This window comes from Andrena cerasifolii, chromosome 5 (genome assembly GCF_050908995.1).
Source record: "Andrena cerasifolii isolate SP2316 chromosome 5, iyAndCera1_principal, whole genome shotgun sequence".
Lineage (NCBI taxonomy): Eukaryota > Metazoa > Arthropoda > Insecta > Hymenoptera > Andrenidae > Andrena > Andrena cerasifolii.
Genome location: NC_135122.1, coordinates 14,128,897 through 14,155,507, shown reverse-complemented (window position 1 = coordinate 14,155,507; position 26,611 = coordinate 14,128,897). Strand labels below are relative to the sequence as shown.

Sequence of the window (26,611 nt, the reverse complement as noted above, 5' to 3'; positions counted from 1 at the left end):
CGGGCACCGTTCCCAACGCAATTCTTGGTAATTCTGGGCAATTCTTGGTCCCCGAATACGATACAGGATTGGGTCGTATATAATCCAATGTAATCGATACTAGGGAATCTGTACTGGCAGTGCCAGTGCGTGTCTGCCGAATTCGCTATATAAATGTATTTCATGGAAACGATACACAAGTATTTTACCTACAATTAGTGAGTAATACATCTAGTAATGATATAGTCATCGGTTGAATTGTGGCAGTAATACGAAAATAGCGGTAACGGTAGTGAAAGTTGTTTGATTGCCCGTGAGTCGGTAGTTTTGTTTTAAGAAAAATATGGGGATTACTGGCTTACTTCCGTTTTTAAATGTATCTTCAAAGAGAACGAATATAAATGAATTCGCTGGTGGTACTGTTGCTATCGATTCTTATTGTTGGTTGCACAAAGGTGTATTCCCTTGTGCTGACAAATTGACAATGGGACAGCCGACTGACGCGTACGAAAGTTACTGTTTTAATAATATCACTGACTGAAACAATTCGCCGCATAATCGTTATTTCATTTTAGATACGTTCATTATTGTATGAAATTCATACACATGCTGCTTAATTATAAGATAAAGCCTATCCTTGTGTTTGATGGGCGGCATTTGCCTGCTAAAGCACAGACTGAATCTAAACGACGAGAGTGCGTATCCTTAATCGTTGTTCGTAAACTATTTAATATAATTTATATTCCAGGTACCTAAAATACTTGGGAAACGATATATAACCAATCTATTACAATACATTAAAAGTTTCGCAAAACAATTTTATCACTTTCGCTGCCGGCGTGCGAACAGATGACGGACGCCGGGTGCTACCGATTCCGATAACAGTCGTCCTTCTTTATATATTTATACTAATACAAATGATATATACTTTATTTATAATAACGTAAAGGATAAATTTTAAAGCCATTTGCTGGCAGCAAAAGTGCTAACATTAAGTAAGATGCTGTACTTATTTAATATAACTAATTCATAATTGACATAATTTAATTAGAAAATATAATTGGAATCTAATTTTAATTACGACCAGATTTGTTATTATATTAATAATTAAGGTGTGTCATATCAAGATATAATAGAAGTATTTAGTGCTTTTGATATTAGTATTCTATAATAGATGGTTGTATAAAATATCATTATTGAGTCATAAAATGTTATATGGTTTAATTGTAGTAGGTATATTCAGGTAAAATGTGGTATATCGCCGTAAATTTATGTTTAGAGCAAGACAGACAAACCGTCGTAAAGCCATCGAGTTAATGAAAACGGGGCAGCACGAGGAAGCGAGAAATTTATTAAGGAGATCTATAGACGTTACGCACGAAATGGCTTTAAAATTAATTAAGCAGTGTCAGAACATGAATATCGATTGCATCGTAGCACCCTATGAGGCAGACTCGCAATTGGCATATCTTAATATCAAGGGAATTGCTGACGTTGTTATTACGGAAGACAGTGACTTAACTCTATTTGGTTGCAAAAAGGTTTCTATTCTTTCCTGTATGATTCCGCACAGTCTCAAAACCACTTTATTTAATTAACTTAAACATAACAAACGTCCGAAGATAATTTCATAAACTTTCGGAAGAAGTTAACTTTTCTTTTTCGTGTAATAGGTATTCTTTAAAATGGATATAAATGGCAATGGTATTCTTGTTGACCAAGAACGACTACATCTTGCAATGGGGTTGCGTTCTGAACATTTTAGTATGGATAATTTTCGTTATATGTGTATTTTATCAGGCTGTGATTATTTACCATCCCTCTCTGGGATTGGGCTGAATAAAGCGAAAAAGTTCATTATGAAAAATACGGACTGTGATATACATAGAGTAAATGTTTCTGTATATACGCTTACTTGTAATCTGTGTATATATAGATATATATATATATATTAACTGCAATTATTCTTGTAGGCTTTGACACGGCTGGGATCTTATTTAAATATGAAGTCGCTAGTTGTAACAAAAGAGTACAGAGATTCATTTATATTAGCAGATATCACCTTTAAACACCAGTTAGTATTTTGTCCCTTACAAAGAAAGCAAGTTCGCTTAAACCCACCCACGCCCGAAGTGACGGAGAAACAATTATATTATGCTGGTGTGGAAACAAATCCAGATATCGCGTTACAACTTGCTTTTGGAAACTGTGATCCTTTTACTCTGAAAGTACTTCATAACTTTAATCCTGATAAGATCGAGGTAAATAATGTTGCTATAGATATCGATACTTCTGAATATAAATTTGTAAATGGGGTGTGAATGGAACAGGTGATTGCAAACTTTTACTTGATAATGGACGTTATCTAAATTCTTAGAGCCAAGAAAATCGATGTAATACATGGGGACAAAAATCAAATCATCCTCAACATATTAGCATCTGGGCGAAAGAATATAAATTAAATACAACACAAGGACCATCTCAAAACAAGGATCTCATGAGTTGGCCAAATACTGCTGGTACAGAGATGGTTCTCAACACAAATCGATTAAAAAAGACTGTTGCTGCGAAACAGGAAGATAATTCTGGTATGAAAATTATTTTACATGTAAATAGTAATTACAAGTTCTTAAATATGTCTGGATATACTTTAAAAGAAACCTGCTCGACTATTATTACAGACTGCGAAGAATTAAATCAAAAAGGAATTTTAGATATGTACGAATATAAAGGTATAATGAACGTAGAAAATAATCTAAATACAGATGTTTATAGTCCCAGCGACGAAACACAGTCTCCAGTTTTAATTAGAAGGTCAAATCCATTCTCACAACAATCATCCAATAATAAAACTTCTCCAAGTCTTTTGTCTTCGAGCAAAAGTCGAAGGGGAAGAAATTTACTGCGTGTTAGGCGGACGATTATAAATGAAGACGTTATTACGGAAAGTAAATTCTTTTCCAAGCCAATCGATGAGAGTACTAATGGCACTGTAACGGATGACGATATGCTGTGTTCACCCACTAACTCAAATGAAATGTTACTTGAGAAAGAAAACATGCGAGTAGAAAAGACTGATAAAAGTAACGTCATTAATCTTCAAACACTAATGGTAAATGACGAAATGGAAGTGGAATTGCATTCTACGGATGTAGATAAATTTGCATCGAATGAATCCCAAAATACTGCTTTGAACTATGATTTAGGAAAATCACATTTTAATCTTCAAATAAGCGAAGCAGTCTCGAACAAAAGTAGCAGTGAACCTTCTGATTCAACTACATCATCGGAATATGATGTAGACCTCGATTTCTTAATTCAACAAGATGCAACTGCTTTAAACACCAGTTTGTTTCGGCGGCCTGATACAAAATTATCTACACAATTAAATAGCAAATCTAAACAAACCAAAAGTAGAAGTTCCTTAAATTCTCGAACAGTAAGTGTTATCACTTTGTCTAGAACATTTTATTGATACTAATTTATCCTTAGACATCATTTTATATATTGCAATAGAACATTCATAGATGAATATTCTCTTTATAACTACAATTATCGGTGTTCCAATCTTCTGAACAAACATACCTATATCCGAATCTTATGATATTCTTTATAGCCTGTAAGGAGTAAAATCAATATGACAAATAGTACACGTAGCAGCCAACAATTATGTTCAGAGCAAAGACAGCAAAGTTTATTGAGTATGTATGGATTTAAAAAAAAGAGTAAGTAGAACATATTAAATTCTACAGCATTCAGGTTCGATATATTTTAAATTTTTTATTCTTCTGCTATTATTTTGTTATCACGTAAAAATGTTGTTTACTTCCAGAACTAGATTAAAATATATTTTGGAAATGAAGGTAGTCTAAGATGAAATACGAGTGCTGTGCTACAACTATTATACGAAACAGTGATTATATTAAAAAGCAAACTCTGTAATCGCAAACTATTCAAGACAATTTAACCCTCTTGTAATGAAAATACTCTGAAACACTTACTACAGTATTATTATTAGTACAATTTTATACATACACCGACATCAGTACGAATGTACATACAAATGTAATAAAGTTCCATTTTTCTACAATTAAAAGTTTTTAAAAAATAATTCTCAATTCTTTACATTCTCCGCTTCTTCCCATGGCCTTGGTATTCGGACATTCTCCCAATCATCAATATTTAACTATTAAAGAATATTATTTTATATATTAGTAAACGGACGTATACACATTTTCCAATATTATCATGACAATTTTCTTGCATCTTATTACATCTAATATAAAATTAATGTTTTGGCTATTATATATCAAATATATACATGTTGGTCCAAAATAACTGCCAATAACTTTAGAAATATCAATATGAAGTATTGTAGTAGGAGGAGTTAAAAGACCAAACATGTTTCCCAAAATCTTATCTTAAAATTAATATGCCTGGCAAGACCCTTGGCAACATAGAACGTGGCAATTTTAAATTGCCAGTTATTTTGGACTACGGTGTAATGTACCGTTAATTTTTACTGATTAAAAGTAATCTCGATGTTTGACTTACAAAAGTGACGTACTCGTCGACAATGTCTACTTACTTTTTTCATCTTCTCGTACTCTAATTCTAAGGTAGTAGGTTCGTTCATTTCAATACCATCTTTTTCCAACTGATGCCTTATATCATATGATTTAACTTTTCTGTACTTATATCTGAAATAATTTAAAAGGGTTACCTAACCTACCTCATCGCCAATAATATAGCATAAATTTTATATATTACAAAGATACATACCTTATTTCCGTAAATTCGCGTATGTAAAATGATCCTCCAACAACAAGTATCACAAATGGCAAGAAATGCCGAAATAACTTTGTTTCGAAAAATCGTACCATATTAGAGGTTATGAATGTGCCATGTATATAAGTACTTATCTATTGCGGTAGTTCATGTTTCTGTGTTAGAACTTTTGAAAAATACAATATTTTTCATAAGAACACAGAGTCACAGAGAATTACATTTTGTGTTACCATTTTAAAATTAACAAATAATTTTAACAGATGATACACTATGTATATATATACCTATTTATACATAGTATATGGTGTTTACTGTTTGTAAGTACTTATAGCGCATTGCTTAAGTTATACATATTTAACATATTGCCAAACTTAATTTTCTAAATTATTCATGTTACTAATATTATGAGTGAACATAAATAGATTAAAATTAAGTCAAAAAAATTAAATAAATATATGTCGCTTGTTACTTTTGAATATACCTTAGGTAATTATCAGGTAATTATATTTCAACTAGAAATTTTGAAACATTTTGTTATAAAATCGTAGTAAATTACAAAAATTGAATAATAATCTCTTTTTAACTAGAATTTAAATCACTGTTTTCAAATATGTTTCATAATTAAGGGATTACTGAATACTTATTCTATTATTCATAATTACGGTATATTGTATATTAGAGTGCTGTCTCCCAAAGTGGTTGCATCTCCGTTTCGGAAAGAGCTCACCGCTATCCCCACTGACCCCACTACTTCTTTTGCACCTACCTATATAGTTGCTGTTGCCTCGGCGAGTGGGAGGGACTGCCGACTGATTGTGGGAATATCAATTTGAGTTGATCTGAATTCTGAAGTGAGAACTTCTGGATTCGCGTTCTGTCGCGTACTGAAAAAGGCATTCTGTAGTAGTGTTGCGGTCCCACGATTCTGTCAACACTGTTCTGTATATATATAGTGTCTAAGTATTTATTTGTAGTATATGAAATTTGTTCGTAATACTATATTCCCACAAGTCACAAGCGGAATTCATACTGTTATTTAATTACTCTGTGTATTATTTTCACATTTTCTAAATCCATCTTCTTAGCAATCATATTTTATAAATCCATCTTAGCAATCACATTTTTCATATCCACCTTCTGATGACCCGCGATAAAAGGTCCATAACAATGTAACAATAGGCAATGTGATTAAAAACGACATTACACAAAGATATAACTCAATGAGTAGTATTTTCATTGCCTACCTCACAATAATTTGAATTGTTTGAACTTTACCTAACCAACAAGTGATCACTAAAAAAATGCATCGATCTGTGTAGATCTCGTATGTATATAGGAAATGTGGAAATAATGAAATTCACAAGTCCGCTGTCTTAATTTAGTACATAAAAACTTCGCGGAGACTCATAGATCAATAAGAATCAAGCTGAAATAGTTTGAACGATCGTTGACGAATGAAGGAGATGATACTGACTTTGGAGCCTATTCTAGGTTAAGTTGGTGTATAAGATTTTTGCTTGTTTTAATCTCTAAGCTGTTTCTGCAAGTGGAAGAAATTGCAAAATGAACATTTTGCCAGGAACAGCCTCTCTTCTCGAAGAACTTGATAGTATGTATTCGTATTAAAAAAAAAACTGTGTTTTAGGTTATCTGCTCATTTCAAATTTTCAATTTTTCATCCAACCCACTTGTAATTCTCAATTAGAAAAACTTATGGTTTTACTGAGAGATGGCAGAACCTTAATTGGATATCTCAGAAGCGTCGATCAGTTTGCTAATATAGTACTTCATCGTACAATCGAAAGGATTCATGTTGGCAAGGAGTACGGGGACATCCCAAGGGGCATCTTTATAGTTAGAGGAGAGAACGTGGTGCTTTTAGGAGAAATAGTAACATCTTTAAAAATAATATTACTTGATATTTTAACATTTATATTGCTATAAGACAATTTTATTATAGGATATAGAAAAGGAAAAAGATTTACCATTAACCGAAGTGTCTGTGGATGATATTCTGGATGCACAAAGACGAGAGCAGGAGTTAAAGCAAGATCAGAAGCGGCTAATAAATAAATCATCGAAAGAGAGATGTCTTTCATACATCCCTGATATGGGTCATGACGATATGTTCTGATCTACATCTACATAATCTACTAACACCACTCCGTCATCTATATGTTCATATAATACTACAACATATATATCTCCTTCCTTTTGAAAGCATATACTAGCAACAACCTGTAAAGTGTATGTTATATTACTGTGAAGATACAAGAAGTTATTACTGCTTATTTCCTTTCAAAACAATTATACATGCACTACAAGGCAAAATTAATGCATCGTTAATAACAATAACATGAGAATATATACAATTTTAGCCTTATTAATTGTATCTTACTTTTAAGGAACTTCGAACTTTTCTGTTATATATAAATATTATATTTACATAAAGATCTATTATAATTGATATATATTCTTTTAACATCTGTATTAAAAACACAAATGCATTATATAATATATAATAGTTTCAAGTACTTCTATATTTTTTTATGATCAGCTGTACGTATTTAATTTTGTAGAAAGAATTCTTATCTCAATAATTTTTTTTTACTCTGAACTAGAAGTCAGTATGAACAAAATATGCAAATAACAAAACTTTCGGTTAATTTAATGTAAAAAAGAATGCATGTGTTTGTAAATTTCATGCTTAATAAATACATGAAATATATTTTGTTAAAATTCCGTATACTCATTTCACAACTTAAAATATTTATTCTCTTTAGAAAATCAAATACATGCAAAAATTAAATACGATACATATGTATATATGCACGGTAGCTAAACGTTTTATCATTCTTTGGTAATGAAAATTCTTTTTTACGCATTTTTATATTATAAAATAATAAATAATGTATGAAATAAGAGTGTTTTGATATTACCCAGTAAATATTATTTATACATATCCATAAATTAATGATTATTCAAAGATACACAACACATTTTGTCACGATTGTTACATATTAGAAAAGTTTGTGTTCAAATTATTGGGGTGTCTTTCAGAAGTGAGTTTGCTCGGTATAAACACTTTGAATGTAACGCGTAACATGAAATAAATGCGTATAATCTCCCTACATACTATTGTGCAAAATGGTTTATTTATAGCGTGATAAATTAACAAAATATGTCCTATATAAACTCTTAAGCAGTATATAAAATAATTGTATCATACTTTAATACAAAACTATGTAAACATTACGAATTTTTATGTATCACATATTAAATATCCTAAAATTTTTTATTACAAACGTACAAAAGTAAGCAAAACTCAAAGACCGATTTATACAGTAAAATAATACCTCGGAGCGTTTTAGTTTCACGCACCTTTAACAGACAAACCTATCAATAATTTAGGTTTCTATTGTTAATTAATAATTACTGTCAATTTCTTTTGAAATATGAAAATATTAATAAACCAAACGAAAGATATATTTATTCAATGATATATAAAAGTTAACGTATTATTAACACTATAGTGTTGAAGTACGTTGATTTTGACTTATACTTTAAGTATGTCACTTTACCTATCAAAACGAAGTTTCTTGGAACGTATCTTTTACTTTCACTGAGTTTAAAGTTGATTCGCTCAATTGTTTGTGCTTAAAACCTTGTCCCCGTACACTTTTTAACGTTTTATTCTCTTTGATTGATCTTTTGGAGTCGTTACGCTGTAAACTAGTGGCCCTCTTCCTTGGTGAACTCGTCAGCTCGTCATTCTTTTCTAACGAATTGTTTGCGCTATTTGTGCTGCCAGAAGCGATACCGGAGGTATCAGATTCTGGATGATTTCCATTTAAGCAACAAAGTAAACTGTCGGAAAGGCCATCTTCGTTCAAGATGTTTAAATCAGACTCCGATTGTTCAAAATCCCCTGTACGCGATGTAAAACTGAGATCAACGGGACTAGCAGTTAACACACTTCTGGATAATAAATATTCTCTAAACGTGCTTGTTATGGACATAGTACTTTGCTGAGTAACGGTGTAACAGTCATCCGGAGTGTATGTGATACACTTCTGTTTCTCTACGTCTCTGCCGAGGTTTTCTTTGTCTTCTAAATCGACACCCTCCCCATAAATGGTTTCGCTGTCTACGCTATTAGGTCTTTGCGATTCTTCTAGAATCGAAGTACAATTTATCTGTCCTATCACATCAATATTTTGTCCACGCAGGTTGTTCGATACACTGTGCTGGTTCCAGCTGTTATTAACACTGGCCAGATTACAGAGGTTGGAACCTGACACCATCATTACCGGCTTCCTAGATCGTGGGGTCATCATTGTCTCCTGCAATTAACACGAAAAGTTATTCCTAGTTGCCAAATATTATTCGCTATACATAATACAGTTCGATACTTTCATTCTCCTTCTCGCAGTAGTTACATACATTCGCATAAAAATTACGTACCTGCATAGCTTTCGTCATTTTAGTTGCGCTCTGCGTAATTGGGCTCATGCTCTTATCATTGTTAGTAATAGGAGTCAACATGTAGTCATTAGTTACTAAGCTTTTGCGTAATAAATTTGATGGCGTTGAGGTATGGGCAACATACACATTCCAAAGCCTGTTTTTTACAATGGGAGATAAGTGAGAGCATGCATTGTCGGTATGTAGTTCCATTTTTGAAGGCTCCAGTAGTTTCTTGTTGCCTTCAAAATTCTTAGAGAACGAAGTCATGCCTACGTCGGTCGCTTTTGATTTCGACAATGCGGGTTCTGAACTCTGCCTAACCAATTCATTTTCTCTGGTTTCATACGAAGCGGCCTGAGAAGAATACATGTCTGGTGGTTCGCTGAGTTGTCTAGACGGCCTATCAGGATTGATCGAAGTATTATCATCTCGCCTGAGGTCCCCGATAGTAATACGTTCTGCCAACGATGCATTCTCATCTTCTATTTTTGAAGTTCTAGAATCATTTGTTTTGTCTATACTCCATTCCTGACCTTTCACGCTCGTCTGTTCTTCCTTTATATTTAAAAATCTCATCAACATCGCCTTTCTCTTGTCTTTGTAATTCCTCAGTGTGGGAGTATTGAGGCTACCAGTGCTATTACTAATATGTTTAGTATGGAGGAGACTGTCGTTATTCGTATCACAATTTTCCATGCTAAGTTCATCGTCCGATTTACTAAACAGTACTTTTTTCTGCAGTAACGACTTCTCTAGATTCTGTGCAGCAATGAACATGCAAACAAGACGGATTAGTTACAAAGTATTATTACGAACATAATCATGCTGTTAAACAATTATATTCGTCACGGAGAGAAATATTCTGCGTGTGTCTTACCGATGATAATATATTTTCTTCGCTACTTGATCGAGTAATATTGCAGCCTATATTAATATCAATAAACTTCTTGTGTCCCAAGATCTTCTTCTGAAATATATGCTTCTTAATTGAATCCCCTAGGCTCTTAGTTCGACAATGCTTAACTTGTCTTGGCGTGCCTTGACCGTTTTCTTTATTAAATTGTTTCACAAGCCTGCGTTTCTTCGCCGATTCTGGCATTGCTTGTATGTGAGCATAGAGTTGAGCTAACGCCGCTTGAGTATCTTGCGTAGAATTTGCTTTTGCTGTCAATTTGTGATCTACAAAACTGAAAACGGTGTGCGCTGTGCCTGTGGTATCTGGTATAGATTCATTTAACTGAAATTACAAATAGTTTGATAAATTATAATGGCTACACAAATGTTACTTTATTTATCTAGTTTAAGGATGAAGACTTACATCGATACTCTTAGGGCTCAATAACTTTCTCTCTTGCTCTACCCAATATGCTCTAATATCCGTAGCCAATTTCGGTGGAATTTCAAACAGCTCAATTCCTTTTCTAATCATAAAAGCAACTAAACACGATAAAGTTTGAGAATTGATATGTAAAGCTTCCGGCGACAATTTCCTTGGGCACATTAAGTGCGGAGTGAACAGAGTGGCGAGTGTATCACAATTCATTTTATTCTTACATTCGAAACTCGCTGTCTTATTAAGAAGAGTTAAGACGCACTTGAGCAAAATTCTATTCATAGAGGGTAAAAGTAGCAAAAGCAATTGTAGAGACCTCAACAACCGCGCGTCATTTCCATTTACGTCAGAGCTGCATAATTCTGGAATGAATAGAAACATATTTTGGATCGTAAAAGATATAATAAAACAAATACACACAAAGGCATAAGCGTAACTGCAAGATGAGAAAACATATAATTACACAATTTTGTAAATAGTTTACCAGCAATTTGACAGTGTGCAGGGTAATGCAAGTCTGACAGCAATGGCTCTGGCAGGTCTGCCAAAAATCCCTTTAATACAGACGCGCAATCGTGCACGCTGTATCGACCATCGTTAAGGTTCAATAACACGCCTTGATACAATTCGGTCTTCAACTCTTGCTGCCTTGTCAATTTACCAGTACGTCGAAATATGCCCTCTTGTATAATATCTGCAAAATCATCGCCGAAGGGAAGAAAAATAAGAAAATAACTTCACAAAATAGGATCTGATGTTTGTTACGTCTCTGTTAATATTTTAAATTCTCATAAACTAAAAAGATCTTCGCTTACTTTGCTCCTTGGATAAAAACTCTATCAATTGCTTCACTTGACTTATCCCATCCTCGGACAAGCTAGCACCCTCCGTACCTTTTTGTAAATTGATCGTCGACTTAGGTTTCTTTGTGAAGCTCAATAGACCCCACTTTTTTAATTTCCCTTTCTCAGTGACACAATCGTTACTAAACAATGTAGCGTAAGGTTCATAGTTAAAAGGACTATATTTATATCGTTAAGAAACTTATAAAGTCAGAGAGATTGTGTTGCAAGTGAGTGTTTCAATAATAATAATCACTGACTTACTCCTCTGTATTGAGATCCAATTCAAAAGACAGATGCATTCTGACAAGTGTGTGGAACTGTTCCGGATTGACTTTCCGCATTCTGGAAGCCAATTTCCCGTCCACACTGTCGTTGAAGTCTTCCATTGTCAACATCGCGATAACGGCAATTTAAACACGTTCTGACATTTTTTGAATCTCAATTACGCAAGCTCGTTACCGTTTCGTCAACAGCGGTTATTCTCATTCTCGCTGAACTGGTTTATCGCTGTGACCGCTACGTTCATACATTTGCACGCACGATTCATCTTTCATAAAATGATTCAAATAATTAATCGATATGTAAAATAAATTGCTCGACAATATTATGTCCATTCATTCGTATTTGATCTACGCGACCGTTCCAGCCATTGAGTCGCCATATTGAATTTTAGTTCCAAACAGAATCTTTCACAATTTAGAGGGTGCCAAAATAGGGATCCTATTGAGCGGATCCGAGGAATTTCTGGTATCGGACGATAGTTCGTGCCCGTGGAGCGCTGAAGCACTCTGCATACGAGATGCGCGGGTATTTTAAATAAAATAGATTAGGATGATGAAATTGGATAGTAAAACTGTAATGTATTTTCTCAGCAAATTTAAAGATCGTTTGTGACAGAGAACGCATTGTAACTATATTGTTCGATAATCAAAATCGTTCTGCTCTCCCAGAGTTCTCTGTCCTTGATCCTTGCTTCCTCGAACGTGGTGCTCATTCCATTTGCGTGTCCTCCCAATCCATTGGGCAATCAGAATGATGACTGCGTCCAATCTGGGGGTGGGTCATCCTCTGGCTCATTTTCCGCCCTCAAATTGTCTTCCGCGTTTTTCCCATGAACCTAATAGATCCATGGTTTTCCCACCGCCCTTCAGGCATAGACATATATAGACGGAGCGTAAGCTGAGGGGGTGTAAGATTCGCGGTGAGTGATACAGGCAAATCGGGTAACGCAGTGGTTATGCGTGCCGAATGCTTCCGAAGCTAACCCGACGTACCTGTATCTGACCTCTGCCTTTTCCCCTCCAAGCCTACCGTTCCCCTGGCTGATAGTCCCAGCTTCTGCTCCGTCTATATATATCTATGCCTTCAGGTCCATGGTGCAGAACATGCAGAACAAGAAGATAGAAGATAGTTTAGTGACTGAAACGTTGTGATAACTGTTTTCAGAATTCGTCACCAGGGGGCTACGTATGTAACAACATAATAAATTTCGTAAAAAATTTTAAATTTATAGGAAGTTAACTTCATCTTGCGATCATATAAAAAGAAAATCATATCTTCGTGTATATTTCTAAATATCACATAATAAATGTTTTCGTTACTTCTATTTCCATTGACTGTGTTCGTAAAATGTCTAGAAATTGGTCAATGTTAGAAACGAACCCTAATAACACGTAACTGCACAGTGCACGTAATGCAAGCTCGGAAACAATAAATAATCTATCATATATGAAATAAAGTTACCTCGTATTAACTTGTTCACGCTTTTGTACTCATACAAGATTCCAGCATTAATAATTCAAAATATGGTGTTCTTATCTAAAGTTTCTTACGTGTTTCAGACTTTCGTTTATCATATCGTAAGGATCGTCTAGAGCTAGATAAACACTCGACACGTGATCGCATTGTAGTGTTCACGATACGATGAAAACAAACAAACGCGATTACAAACAATTCGAGACTTACTATCTTCAATGGCGGGAACACTCTGAAGAGGCTTAAAAGCCACCAATAAACTGTAGCAATTTAAAATAATCTTTTAAACAATACGCGACCAAAGTGGCTAGAGCGTTCAACAGTTTTTAAATAATCAGTTGGCAACAGTTCAAATAAATGTTATATTTAAATACGACGTAAACATACCGGAATAAAAGGACTGGCGATCTCATTTTAAATAGACAGATAAAAGCATCGAATAATTTATACTCAACGATTAATTGAGTAACACGGAACGGCTGCTTACGTTCGTCAAGGTGAACGTGTTCACCGATTCGTACGGCTGAATGGGGACCACCAGTTCGTTCCGATCGCGTACACGATCCTGGGCTTTTCGGCTGCCGAGGGAGAGCCGAGCGTAATATCGCGGGACGATAATAAAAGTGTCAAGTAGAAGGGCTCGCGATAACGAGAAGTGAGGTTGGCAGACGAAAAAACACCTGTGACGATTATTCGTTCGGTAGAACGTGGAAGGGATAACATGGCCACCGCCTGGTGACGTTCCGTTCGCCGTCGCCGTCGCGATATCAAATGCTCCCAAAAAACATCTGGTGAACATCGAACGGTGTATATCTCGTACATTTCTCGCGGGAAACGCGCCCTATATTCAGTGAGACCTGTGCAAAATACGATGATGAACATGTGGAAAGTGCGGGAGTTGATGGACAAGGCGTAAGTACGATTAAGTCGGTTACACGCGATCTAACCTTGCTTTTACTTTTTTTTCCACGCATTCCACTCTACTTGTTTTCGACACGCTGCGCGATTTTTCGCCCACCCCTAATTATTCTGCGTTTGTTGATGGTTACATTGCCTGCATTATAAGACGCGCCCGTTCGCGCCCACGATCTTCTATTCGAAAATCGCGTTTTCCGTAGTATTAAGGCCTGCGATATAAATGGAGGTTCTCGCTGGATGATTCTCGTACGAGCTTTTCCCCTCGTTGCTTTTCATCGTGATTCTGTTGCCGCATCGGTGGAGAGTGTCACGGAGGAATGTTCATTCGATCGAGCATAAATTTCTGGGTCACATAACAGAGGAACGTCTTTTATGGCACCGAGAAAATGATAAAATAACCTAGCTATTTTCCCCCCGTACGTTTCGCCAATGTCCACGTGAATGATTATTATTATCCAAGCTGTTTTCATATCAGTTACTGTTCTTTCACTCGCCACCGAGCTCGCCACATCAATCGTTTACGACAGTTTACGTATTGGCGAAGTAAACAATAGGGGGTCTTTGATGTTCCTATTATGACAAGCCAAACTCGTGATTGTTAATTATATAATCTATTTTTGGATTATATATTCTCGCGTTGTCAGCCGTTGATAATTGTTTCGCAGCGGATATTTCCTTGTCGGTTTTTGTTTCTTATACAAATGAAACTTTGCTTTCGATGTTACATCAAAACTGTCGCTTCCTTTTTTTTGCTTTAACGAGAAAGGAAAAAGAAAAAGTAATATTTTACCAGGACAGAGACTGGAATTAGTAGATAAGCTGCCCCTAACAAGCTCACGAACAGGTTGTTCTCCATGATAAATCAGACTGTTACTCGAGAAAGTGTTGCATATTTAAGGGGAAGGAAATAAGCTGCATCGATGAAATACCAGTTTTCTGTAATAAAAACATTTCGATATTATTAGTCATGCTGGTACAGTAGTAACCAGAGAACCAAACTCTGTGTAAACATTATTATTCCCAACATACTAAAACAATTACTCAGTGACCCGCGGAATGTACCAAAAATCAATAAAACTTATTTTCTAACCAGTGAATACGAATACGAATATATGAAAAAAATATTCGACATATTTCCTCGCGATTCTGATAATAATCATTCTTACTTAAGCTACGCTTTCACGCGGTTGGTAGTTACACGCGCGTGAAAAATATTCGTAAAAATCGAAAGTGGAAAAAAATATTATGTTCGGATGAACGTTTTGTCTTCATTCTTCTCTGTCTCCCTTTTTTTTTTGCATAATCCTGGGGTGCGTTAGTATAGTTACAGCACCGGTTCTTATATATCGTATACAGACGATCGTAACGTTGAGTTAAATAGTGGTTCTCAAACATCATTGCCTATACAAGTTTCCATCAACGTCCGATCTTTTGACTTTTTCCCTTTTCATTCATTTCATATGTACGTAATACCAACGGGGATTTATCCTTGTTTCATATTTATCGTTTGTTTGCAGTACTAAATATAGATTCATTTATAATCCTGATCGGAAATACGAGATCCTTCGTGATCCGTGGAAACCAAGAAGCGGAAGCGCACTATTATCTCTAGTAGCGCTTTCTGAATACCAATGTAATCTGCGACCTGTACGTGAAGATTCTCGATTCCAAACAGGATCGTTATTTTAACCGCGTCTTTAAATACACGACCAAATTCAACAAAATGCCCTTTCCATCGAAAATAATCATGAATATTCAATTACGAAACGTGTATACATATTTTTAAAATACATTTGCTATAATAAAAAATGTATGAATTCTGTACCACCTTTAATGCCTTCGCCTCGCGTAAATATTTGGTAATGTCATAGTTACTTTCTATTCGCTATCAAATTTGTGTTTTTGTTCAGCATATTTGTAATTTCTTGTGTACCGAGTGAAAATATAATTACTCTTCGTGTGTTTTGGGATCGTTCACTTTCGAAAGCAACATCATAAATCTATGGTACATACATTATCGTTTCTTATCAGAGTGATGTCCGAGGAAAAGATAAATACGGGCAAGATGTAATTCGAAGACCTTGCACGTACGCTGTGGGAGCAAGCGTGTAAAATTTAACCATGAAATGTGTGAACCTCGTTGCAATAGAAATATCAGCGTATGTAAACATAGTATTGACCGTTATCTGCAAGAAACCGAACGTTTCGTCGCTTTCAGAAATAAGAGATCGGGAGTAACTGGGGGAAGGTTTTGTTGCACTGCGATAATATCCTCGCCGATGAAATTTTAGGATACGTAGCAATATTTTTTTTACGAGAGATATCGGGAACCGTGTAAAGCGATACGTATGGCATTGGGCACTGAAAACAGGAAAGTATTGTGCGCGTGCATAGGCGTAGAATTATTGCGCAATTAACAGGTGTTCATATGATCCACATGAACACAGTGAAAGTATTTTTACATCGGTGCTTGTATCGTCGTGCACGCTATTTTGTGCCGCTCAAAAGAACGTTAAAATATGATTCGTTAATGGAAAGGAAACTTGATTTTACAGGACCAATGTGGTAATGAACTACACGGAAACGGAGGCCAAAGTTCGTGAAGCTACAAATGACGATGCTTGGGGCCCCACTGGTACGAATTTAAATGCCTAAACAAAACACTCTGCCCCAATTAGCTCGTAATTTTTAGTTGCCTTGTAAGGAAATAAATAATTGCGTTTACTGTGTTCCACGCGGTATTTATATTCTACGTACAAAACTATTTATAGCGTTGGATATTAAAAGAAATTAAGGTTACAACAATTAGTTAGGTTTGCTTTAATTCTTTTACATGTAATGGAAAATACAAGGGCAACTTATTTTTTTTAAGAAATATTCTCTTTCGTGTAAATAATATATAAACAAATTTATGCTAACAAAGTAGCATAAATCTATATGAAATTTCCATGGATAAACATTAGTTCATTTCGTTACATTTAAAATTCAGAAATTTTACTGTATTTATCGAAAATTATTCGGCACTTAAATTACGGAGATCGTGATTTACAAGCTTCGGAACTTTGTAATCATAGTCAGCGCAATTTCTTTCGTGATAAATTTACGGAGAAATTTTTTTTGATAAATTTATTTACGAATACATCGATTATTTTTTCTGCAATGAATCGAATTATGGGTGTTCTGTATTACTTAAAAATACGTTCGAATTTTTTTTACACAAATGTTTCGTATCCGTATTAGTAATAATGATTGCTGGAACCTTGTGTAATTTTATCTCTTTTCGAAGTTCGACGTATGGCGAAATTAATTGTACCGCATGCATTACTTCAGGGGCAATGATGCAAGAACTGGCTCAGGCTACATTCACATACGAACAATTTCCCGAGGTAATGTCCATGTTGTGGAAAAGGATGTTGCAAGAAAAACGGAATTGGCGTCGAACGTACAAGGTACGGTCGTTTCCACTATGAATTTATTTAACCGTATTTAACGAAAATAATACTTTGCTTCAAGAATAATAAATAACTGTTCCTTATATACACATTCATCAGTTAATTTCTATTTTTAAACGACTGCATCTTTTTTTTCCAGTCTCTTCTACTTTTAAATTACCTAGTTCGCAATGGCTCGGAACGAGTGGTAACATCGTCTAGGGAACATATTTACGATCTTAGATCCTTAGAAAATTATACTTGCATCGATGAGTTTGGGAAAGATCAAGGCATCAACATTAGGCATAAAGTTAGGGAATTAATTGACTTCATCCAGGACGATGACAAATTAAGAGATGAGAGGAAGAAAGCTAAGAAGAATAAGGATAAATATGTGGGTTTATCGAGCGAAGCAATGGGCATGCGATTTGGTGGTGGGGATAGGTGGACGGACAGTCCGAAATGGGGTAAAAGTGGCGTAGATACTTACAACGACTGGGATAGAGATAATAGAAGTAAAGGCTTCGAGGATACAAATAACAGGTAGGCTGTAATCCTTACGCTGTCTCTCATAAAAATCACCTACTTGTCGTATCTATTTTATTCTTTACCTCTTATGATAGCGATGACGGTGAAAGAGAGGATTCGGACAATGATGTTCATCCGAGTCCGAAAAGGGGAGGTAGAGAATACAGGGATACAATGGACCCCATGGATCGTGTTAATAAAACCAGTTCTATGCCTACCATTTCAACAAATGCTTCACCGGCAAGAACAGCACGAACTATCAAGAAGGTAGACTTAGGAGCCGCTGCAAATTATGGAAGAGAGCAGGCCAACGTAAGCGAATGAAGATTGCAATTAACTGCAGATTTCGTAATGGTACAAATTAATGATTGGAAACTAAATTACATTTACAGAATGGTATACCCGGAACACAAACTACTACTTTAACTTTGCCTATCAAACAGAAAAGTAAAAATGACATCTTAAATGACATCTTTGATTCTCAGAATGAGAATAACGCCAAGCCAGTTGTCGATGATGATGATTTTAATCCAAGGGCAAATACCCAACCTGCTGTACAAACTCAAAACGCGAATGCAGATTTCGGTGACTTTACTAGCGCATTTGGGAGCCCTACTGCGAAGACGAAAGAGAATAACGATGAGTTTGCAGATTTTACATCTGCATTCAACTCTTCTGTTACGATATCTAACTCTCCGGCACAAATACAATTGCCGCAAACACAAATGAATTTAATGGGAGCAACAATACCAAATATTAATAGTCCGGTGACGGACAATGCGAATAATACGATGTTTATCAATACCCAATCAGTAAACACACCTTCTTTCGCGTCAATGGGCTCAGGAAATACACTTTCTCAGAATCCTAATATCAGTAGTAATCTGTTCGATGCCTTACAACCGCAGTTGCTGAATAATCAGCAGTCTTTGAATAACAATACAGGTACGTCATGAACAATTATCGAATGATATTTTCGAATGTTATTCATAATTTGGAAGTATACTAACTTTAATGTAAAACTTCTTTCTAGCACCTTTAAACACAGATCTTTTATCAGACATAGATACCCTAAACTCTTTAACTACTGGATCTGTTGATAGGCGAACAAACAACACCAACAACTCTAATCTGTTCATGAGCATGAGTTCACCACCTGTCACGGGTAATCATGAAGGTAAGCATACTTCATTGACATAGATACAATTGTGATTTTATGGTTCAGTAATACTTGATCTTATATACCATATTCTAATGATTAATGCACCAAATGATCGTGACCTGATAAAACATGTTTCAGTATTACTGAATTATAAAATAAAAACGGCTTAAGATGCGTTCAATCGTGGAAACAAGATTTTTGCTACATACTGCTCTACGTTGCTTTTTACTACACAGATTGTTTCAATTTTATTTCGATGAAAAAAGAAAGTATGAATCTTCGTTCCAAAATTTTGTGCATGTCTTACTTAATCTCGAGGATGTATTTAAAGATAATATAATGCCCCCAAGAGAGACTTTCCTTACAGCATACAAGACGGAGGAAAGCATCGGTTCGGCTGAAAATCTTTCGAAACATGCTGCGAATCGACTTTTGGAAGAATTATGTTGCATGGGAGCTATCAAAAGTCATAACAATTTGGATAAACTGAAGTCGTGTATTTCTGACTATATTAAATTCTTACCTGGGCCGATTACGCCGCAAAAATATTGTAATCTTGATTATGATCCAGGGATTGATTGTATGTTACACGGAAGAATTTTAGAAGAGGTTATCGAAAAATTTGACCATAATTGGCCACTGCAAGGAAATGCTTTAGATCCAATGCTTAAACAGTTGGTAATTGTCGACGGTGCCACATTATCAATTTTAGCTGAATCTTTAGCAGCGCTAACGTGCGCTTTGAAAGAAACTGAAAATGAGAACAAGATCTTTATTATTTCGAAACTCTTAGAATTACTAGTAAAAAGTGACTCTTTATTTTCTGCAATAATAAATGCATGCAAGCGTCAAACACAGAATGTCAGACTCGAAGAGGAGTTGGAACAGACATGGCAAACTGCGGTGCAGATCATAATTTCGTTACCTAATCGCGTAGCCAATAAGCTGAAACAGAAAACATTCGATACTTTTCTTCCTCAAGTGTATCTTAAGATTATAAGTTTTCATATCGCTTCTGCAATATCTTTCATAAACACTGGTTTGCATTATGATATCGTAGCCGACATAAAGCCACTGTCTGTTTTAATTAGCAAATTGACAATTACTGCAAAATCAGAAAGCTTGTTACCGCTTACCATCATTTTAGCGGAATGGTGTTTCCAGAATAAGAATAACGAACGAAATTTAATAAAAGATATATTGAGAACCATCGATTCGCCAAGCATAGAACCAATAGCTGTATTATTTTTAAAGCACTGCGATGTGAAATCAGGAGTGCATAGAATTTTTGGTGATGTACTGTCGAATCCAAATTGGAAGTACACGTTAACAACAAAGATTCCATTAATGTGTTACTACAATGATGAAACATTAGTAATAAACCTGATTTCTTACTTATCGGAATTCTTAAACGAGAATCGCATACTGATTGAATTATTAATGAAACTTCTGGACGTTTGGGGCGATAAAAGTGCTGTAAATCATACTTCTGTGGAGCAACATAAATACATTACAAAATTGATCATTATGTGCATAAGAAAGTCAAAGAATTACTTGAGAATGGATGAACGGGATACTATTCAAAGACTTCTGTTTTCTGGTATATCAGTTCATCTCGAATGTACACACATCATTTTAAGAGCGATGGGAATGTGTACCGGTGAAATTTTCACTGAGGAATTATCCGACTCTGATGACGCACCAAAGCTTTCCTTCGAATATAACAGTATGCCAACTGAAGTGATTGATTTGGTTCAGTCTTTAAAAAACATGGATGTAACAGAAAAGAATTCCAAAGCAAAAGAACATGTTGAAGAGAATGATGTTATACCTGAAGAAATTGAATGCGGCACATTGGGCGATAAGAAGCTGTATGAGTTAGGCGTTCAATGTAATATTTTACGTAAGAAAAAATTAGAAAGCATAGATAACGATGAAGAAGTCTCTACTACGACAGATTTCAAGGAATCAATTGCAACATGTAATAGAATTTCTGGAAGTAACGCAAAAATTACGAACAACATTGAAGACGATTCAGAACTAGATAGTGATGATGATTTGGTGCCATATGACATGTCCAACGATACCAAAGCCTCTGTGAAATTACGACCAGCGTACTTACGAGATCTGCGTGATAATTTAGTAAACGAGAAAAGTTCAACGAATCCAGATGTCTTCTCAGAATCTCTAGAAGTTTGCGAAGAATTAATATTATCGCAGTTACCAGGTGACGACGTATCTTTCGCTATTGAATTGTTAGAGATCCTTATCACACTCAAAGAATCTTGTTACGTAGAAGACTTCGAAGTATTAACATTCAAGTCTTGCGTAGCTATAGTGACTGTCTATCCCAAAGAATGCGCTGAATATTTGTGCAAACAATTTTATATGGAAATAGATAAGTATTCTGTAAGCCAACGATTATTCTTCTTAGACATATTGGCAGAATCAGCAAGAAGATTATCGAGCATTCCATTTGACGAACATAAAGGAGATGTAGTCAACGAGACACAGATAAAGGCAAAAGGAACAGAGCCGTCAAAAAGAGTGTCGCTTTTGATCAACACTGAGAAGAGTAAACAGTACAGTGTACTATATAGCGATGACTTCGATGAATTTGAAAGACTAGAAAATCAAATTGAAGATTGGCGAGAGATCGTTGATAAAAGGATTGAATCGAACACAAAGAGATACGCACACGGAATAAAATCCCCCAAAACGTTTCAAAATAAATTTGGAAATGTCGCGTCCTCGTTTTTCTATCCGCTGCTGTACGGTTTTGGTAAACAAGGCAGTTGCTTAAATAGCGGGCTGCAGATCTTCTTGGATCAAGAGAACATCTTACTGAATCGATTTTTGAAAACTTTATCTACTATAATGGTGGCAGCACAGAATTGTCTATTGGCTTCTAAAATGGGGAAAGAAATCTTAGAATTATCATGGGCCCTGCGATATCACGATCAAGCTACAATTAGAATGGCAGTAATGGAAAATGTTGCAGCTGTACTTATCGCAGTACCAACAGATACGATCATAAATGAGTTGTTTGAAACTGTTATCGAAATGAAACTATGGCTTTTGGATTTATCTCAAAATGTAATTAACGGAGATCATGACAAAGAATGCAGAAGTTTAGGTGCCAAAGTGATGACTTTGATAGATTCCATTATAAGTTCAACACTTAGTAGTTAATTGCTAGCAGATGTTAAATAAGATATTCACAAAAGCATTTTAAAAGTCACAAAGCAGAAGGATATTCGCAAAATATTTATATGTCTTCTTGGAATTCTCTTGCATATCGCTAAAGGCACTAGATATATGTAAAATATTAAAATACTTTTTCTATTCCTTTCATTGTTTATCATGCGCAACTAGAAGTTCAAAATTAGTTACTTATAATTTGTCATATTATGTAGTTTATAAAATTTGAACGATTCATTCTTTCAAAAGATTGTAACGACCTAATACAATATCATATATTAAATAAAAAAAAGACACGTCTACGTTTGGGCATTACTAACTTTCAAACATTCTTACCTTTTTGTCACCTAATAAGTTAATCTTACATAACTGCGGGTGTATAATAATGAAGTGTTGAAGAGGATATGCTATTAAAACTAAAAGGAATGTCACATTTAGGAACAGTTGGATTATCGCCTATTGCAAATCTTCTTACCCCTACGTCCACCAATTCCAAAAATCAAATGCCAAGTAATATACCTGCACCAGTTGGTTCCACATGGGCCGGTTCCGGATTAAACATAGACCTTGACAATATAATGGGAAGTAAAATTAAGCACAGCGGACCTGCACCAACAATGAATCAAATGGCGACTAATAGCCCTCAGCATCAAGTTAAACTGATGAGTAAGTAGTTTATAAAATAAATGAAATTTCATTAATGGTCTTGTTAAACAAAGCGCGAAGACCACTAATATCCAGCACATAGTTCAATACAGTAAACTCTTTAAAAGACAATTATACATCCTTCGTGTATAATATTTTATAACTCTTAGAATTTTTATGCCGTAAGCTTGCACTTTAACTACAAAAAAGAACAAGTTCTAAATATTCCTGAGCTATGATGCATCGAATGTTGAAGAGTATACTGTACAGTATTGTTATAATTGAATTATGCCAGAGTAAATATTATTGGACAAAGAAAGTGTAATTATTTTAGCGACACCATCAATGGGGTACACATCGCCTGTAATTCAACCTCAACAGCAAAAACAGCAAGAAATGAATCCAGCATTTTTCCCTGCATTTCAGTGAGAGTCTTTCAATAAATGAACGTTGATGGTAGCAAAGTCTGAAGGTATAAATGAAATAACTTGGAATTAAAAGAAATTTTCTATTTTCTGGACGGAGCAATCTAATTATATATACAGGGTGCAACTGCAAACAATTGCGTATTGTACATGTCGGAGCAAAATGATCAGTGGAAATATATATTGCATAATCATGTGTTCATGAGAAGTTGGGAAATAAGTATGTATCCTCAGTTTCTGAATTTTTATATAACGTAATTTCGAGCTGAAGAATTTGTTAATATTTTGCTATAATGAATTTCGTTGATGCGAGAGAAAAGCAATGTTTTTTGAAAAATATAATACATATAATTGTGATGAGTGCTACATAAAATATGTGATTAGCTTAATGTTTAGAGCAGCTCTATAGACTAAGTTTTAATACATCTGCGAGCATGTATTTGTTAAAGTGAGAATTCTAGATAGTATATGTTCCCAATAACATTCCGCAATATGAATATTACCACTTTTATAAAAAATATTTATGTTATTTGGAAATCGTGCGGGAACAAATCAGGCGGACTTGTCCTAAACATTTTATACATAATGTAAATTGAAACCTACGACGAATCAGGATTATGCCTTATGTGTATAATGTATCATAAGGGTGTATGCATGAAAGTGAATTATAAATACTTGAGGGAATGTAGTATATGTACTACTTTTATGTACTATCGGATGCGAGACATTGTTCTGTTAAATGTCATTCAGAGTTCCAAATGAATGGAAAATGCTTCTACAGGGGTTGAATGTAGAGAATAAAGTTACTGCAGCCTTTAGAAAGGCTGCATTTAGGATCGGTAACGTGACAATGTAAAGATTGTTTCACTTTTTTATTATGAGTATTTGGCATTGATGCTATTCGTCTAAAGAGACACGAGAAGACGCAATAACATCACTAATCATAAGTGCTTCCCTATTATATATAGTTAGTTTTGCACGAATGAGAATTATGCAAAATTAGTACTATTTAAGGAAATATAGATGAATATGAAAGCATGATATGCAGGATATGAGACCTCTTCTTAAAAAGAAAAAAAAGCACAGCAGCACAAAATCAGCGCTTTAAAAGCGCTTTACTCAGCATGTTAATTTCATGATATGTTTATGGTCCACTGTAAAAATTATTTAAGACCTCTGTAGTTGCGTGATTATATAGTTATGAGGAGTATTTAATCATCTTCGTGATTGAATGATATTCAAGAGGTTTTGTAAAGTAGGCGGCGAAAGTAAAAATTAAATAGCATTTCCTTAGTTATTTGTTATTAACAGTGAAGAGATGCATATCTTTCCGTATAATTGTCCGTGCGATTATTAAAAAGAAACAGATAATTATTAATAATTAAGTATTAACTATTAGATCATTAAGTAATATGTACCTTTATGTGTGCTCTTCATTAGTAATGATTTGATACATCTTTGCTGCATGATAACTGAAATATATTATCATAGAACGATCTGTTATAGACTTTTTAAATATTCGAGTATTTATTTATGAAGGTATGTTGGAGGAACCTTCTGCATGCTACATTTGTTATTTTCGTGACTACTGATCACTTAAAGTAGCGGAATTTTTATTTGTAATATTTGAATGCGGTAGATATCACGACTGTCTTTTATATCTATATAAAAGGAGCAAAGTTTACATGCTATTTCAGAATTTGCAGCAAAGTTCCACGTTTATATTTACATGTACTTTCTGAATGAATGATTTAATATATTGCTTTCATAGAAACTGTACTATACTAGTAGTATCTATAGAACAGGTGCCCTAAAAATATATTCTATACGGTTGAAAGTATTTTACATTTGTCGGGTAGTTTTATCGTTAAGTTGTTATCAAATTCTGTTTCAATTCTCATGAAGTTGATGCGAAATTGACTTACAGGCTTCTATGCGAGCATCAGAGACTGAATCTTGTAAGGGAAAAAATAATGGCTCCTTTACATTTTCTATTATTTCAGCATTTTATATGGAGCGAAATGTTTGATGTAGATGAGAATATATTTTTAAAGTATTAAACTGTACGTATGTATGTGTCGATATACATGTACGTATGATTGTACAAAACGTAAAGCAAGTATAGTCAATATGAATAAGTGCGGTACTATCATCATTCAAACAGCTTTGGACATTAAATATACAAAGGCGCGGTTACAGTCTAGAATTGCAGAGGCCTTTTCGAGTCGAACCGGATAAAAACTATTACCGTAGAAATTACAAAAATCTTTCTTCTGTTCGTAAATATATTATAAACTTTTACCCGAGTATAGCAACAAAGTTACATGTTCAGAAACATGTATTCATTTTAAATTCGATAGGTAGGAAGAAAAAGTGATATCTATCATTTTACTAAAGTATGCATCATTAATTCCTGTTTAGGTGTAAACTGTATTTTTATGCTATTTACGCGCGATGATATTGTTCATTGTACGTTTTACGAATATGACTAATCGGTTGATTCTACCACAATTTGTTAACAATTTCTGTCGTTCATTCAATTGTTTTATATATATATATTTTATAGTTATATATATATATATATATATGCATACATATATATATATGTATATGTATATATATAAAAACTTATAAACGTTATGGTTGTCCTTATAAAACCAGTTACAATTACTTACTAGTCTGTAAAGATTTCAGAAAATAATTTTTATCGTTAGATCTTCGTATATGTAAAATTGCATTTATTGTCAAGGTATCTTTAAAATAATAAGTATTAAATTGAAACCATTAAGCAATACACACGTACTGGTACATATCAATATTAATCGCGCGTTAAGAATACATAGTTACAAGTTATATATGCCTTACAATTTTATGTAACGGAAGAAGAATATTACAGAGTGGAAAATCATTGTTCCTCTGATGAAATTCGGAACAGTTATTATGTCGTTTAGGAATCTTATATACGTGCGGATGATACCAATAGCTCACTTGTCAATTTTTGACTGAATATTGTTTACGGTAGTCGCGATAATTGTAATTATTAATTCAGGTATTTATACTTACATCACAGTTTTATCGTTATTAAATGCTCATTGGTGCTGGTGTTAATACGAACTGTTAACTATTTTAATTTA

General features: G+C 34.5%; 5 protein-coding genes across 8 annotated transcripts; 3 read left to right on the top strand and 2 right to left on the bottom strand.

The window, feature by feature from the left end:
• The first annotated feature begins 228 nt into the window (after positions 1–228).
• Tos (Exonuclease tos) lies at positions 229–4,090 on the top strand. The gene is made up of 9 exons (XM_076813541.1): positions 229–483; positions 555–674; positions 1,259–1,520; positions 1,653–1,868; positions 1,953–2,240; positions 2,357–2,567; positions 2,661–3,418; positions 3,596–3,704; positions 3,812–4,090. Exons 1-9 carry the CDS (start codon positions 323–325, stop codon positions 3,820–3,822), a joined length of 2,136 nt encoding a protein of 711 aa, XP_076669656.1. The 5' UTR covers positions 229–322; the 3' UTR covers positions 3,823–4,090.
• On the bottom strand, positions 3,972–5,126 carry L(3)neo43 (cytochrome c oxidase assembly protein COX16 homolog l(3)neo43). The gene is made up of 3 exons (XM_076813544.1): positions 4,762–5,126; positions 4,568–4,679; positions 3,972–4,165 (listed from the first exon to the last, which is right to left on the bottom strand). The coding sequence occupies exons 1-3, from the start codon at positions 4,860–4,862 to the stop codon at positions 4,094–4,096; spliced, it is 285 nt and encodes a 94-aa protein (XP_076669659.1). The 5' UTR covers positions 4,863–5,126; the 3' UTR covers positions 3,972–4,093.
• A 469-nt stretch (positions 5,127–5,595) lies between these two features.
• On the top strand, positions 5,596–7,234 carry Lsm1 (U6 snRNA-associated Sm-like protein LSm1). The gene is made up of 3 exons (XM_076813542.1): positions 5,596–6,376; positions 6,473–6,657; positions 6,728–7,234. The coding sequence occupies exons 1-3, from the start codon at positions 6,331–6,333 to the stop codon at positions 6,899–6,901; spliced, it is 405 nt and encodes a 134-aa protein (XP_076669657.1). The 5' UTR covers positions 5,596–6,330; the 3' UTR covers positions 6,902–7,234.
• A 666-nt stretch (positions 7,235–7,900) lies between these two features.
• On the bottom strand, positions 7,901–12,079 carry LOC143369500 (uncharacterized). Of its 2 annotated transcripts, XM_076813540.1 has the most exons (8): positions 11,674–12,079; positions 11,383–11,552; positions 11,052–11,261; positions 10,553–10,929; positions 10,112–10,471; positions 9,460–9,993; positions 9,232–9,426; positions 7,901–9,110 (listed from the first exon to the last, which is right to left on the bottom strand). In XM_076813540.1, exons 1-8 carry the CDS (start codon positions 11,805–11,807, stop codon positions 8,352–8,354), a joined length of 2,739 nt encoding a protein of 912 aa, XP_076669655.1. In that variant the 5' UTR covers positions 11,808–12,079; the 3' UTR covers positions 7,901–8,351. The 2 variants fall into 2 exon arrangements, with proteins under 2 accessions (XP_076669655.1, XP_076669654.1); XM_076813539.1 differs by having other exon boundaries at positions 9,232–9,993.
• Positions 12,080–13,154: 1,075 nt separating this feature from the next.
• Lqfr (clathrin interactor lqfR) lies at positions 13,155–24,993 on the top strand. 3 transcript variants are annotated; one of them, XM_076811606.1, is made up of 9 exons: positions 13,197–14,079; positions 16,641–16,720; positions 17,416–17,534; positions 17,677–18,059; positions 18,140–18,356; positions 18,437–18,989; positions 19,078–19,221; positions 22,846–23,073; positions 23,387–24,993. In XM_076811606.1, exons 1-9 carry the CDS (start codon positions 14,039–14,041, stop codon positions 23,479–23,481), a joined length of 1,860 nt encoding a protein of 619 aa, XP_076667721.1. In that variant the 5' UTR covers positions 13,197–14,038; the 3' UTR covers positions 23,482–24,993. The 3 variants fall into 3 exon arrangements, with proteins under 3 accessions (XP_076667720.1, XP_076667719.1, XP_076667721.1); XM_076811605.1 differs by lacking the exons at positions 22,846–23,073; positions 23,387–24,993 and adding an exon at positions 19,574–22,832 and having other exon boundaries at positions 13,155–14,079; positions 17,372–17,534; XM_076811604.1 differs by lacking the exons at positions 22,846–23,073; positions 23,387–24,993 and adding an exon at positions 19,574–22,831 and having other exon boundaries at positions 13,157–14,079.
• The last annotated feature ends 1,618 nt before the right edge of the window (positions 24,994–26,611 follow it).

Bases quoted from the DNA above. Each gene is read 5' to 3' on its own strand.
- LOC143369500 (XM_076813539.1), bottom strand. From the start codon at position 11,807: ATGTTGACAATGGAAGACTTCAACGACAGTGTGGACGGGAAATTGGCT. The intron at 11,262-11,382 runs GTAAGCGAAGAT...ATGATTTTGCAG, and splicing joins GTTTTTATCCAAGGAGCAAA to ATATTATACAAGAGGGCATA. The intron at 9,111-9,231 runs GTACGTAATTTT...TGTTAATTGCAG, and splicing joins AAATGACGAAAGCTATGCAG to GAGACAATGATGACCCCACG.
- Lqfr (XM_076811604.1), top strand. From the start codon at position 14,039: ATGATGAACATGTGGAAAGTGCGGGAGTTGATGGACAAGGC. The intron at 14,080-16,640 runs GTAAGTACGATT...TTGATTTTACAG, and splicing joins CGGGAGTTGATGGACAAGGC to GACCAATGTGGTAATGAACT. The intron at 17,535-17,676 runs GTACGGTCGTTT...TTTTTTTTCCAG, and splicing joins ATTGGCGTCGAACGTACAAG to TCTCTTCTACTTTTAAATTA.
- Lsm1 (XM_076813542.1), top strand. From the start codon at position 6,331: ATGAACATTTTGCCAGGAACAGCCTCTCTTCTCGAAGAACTTGATA. The intron at 6,377-6,472 runs GTATGTATTCGT...ATTCTCAATTAG, and splicing joins TCTTCTCGAAGAACTTGATA to AAAAACTTATGGTTTTACTG. The intron at 6,658-6,727 runs GTAACATCTTTA...ATTTTATTATAG, and splicing joins TGGTGCTTTTAGGAGAAATA to GATATAGAAAAGGAAAAAGA.
- Tos (XM_076813541.1), top strand. From the start codon at position 323: ATGGGGATTACTGGCTTACTTCCGTTTTTAAATGTATCTTCAAAGAGA. The intron at 484-554 runs GTACGAAAGTTA...ATTTCATTTTAG, and splicing joins ATGGGACAGCCGACTGACGC to ATACGTTCATTATTGTATGA. The intron at 2,568-2,660 runs GTATGAAAATTA...CTATTATTACAG, and splicing joins GAAACAGGAAGATAATTCTG to ACTGCGAAGAATTAAATCAA.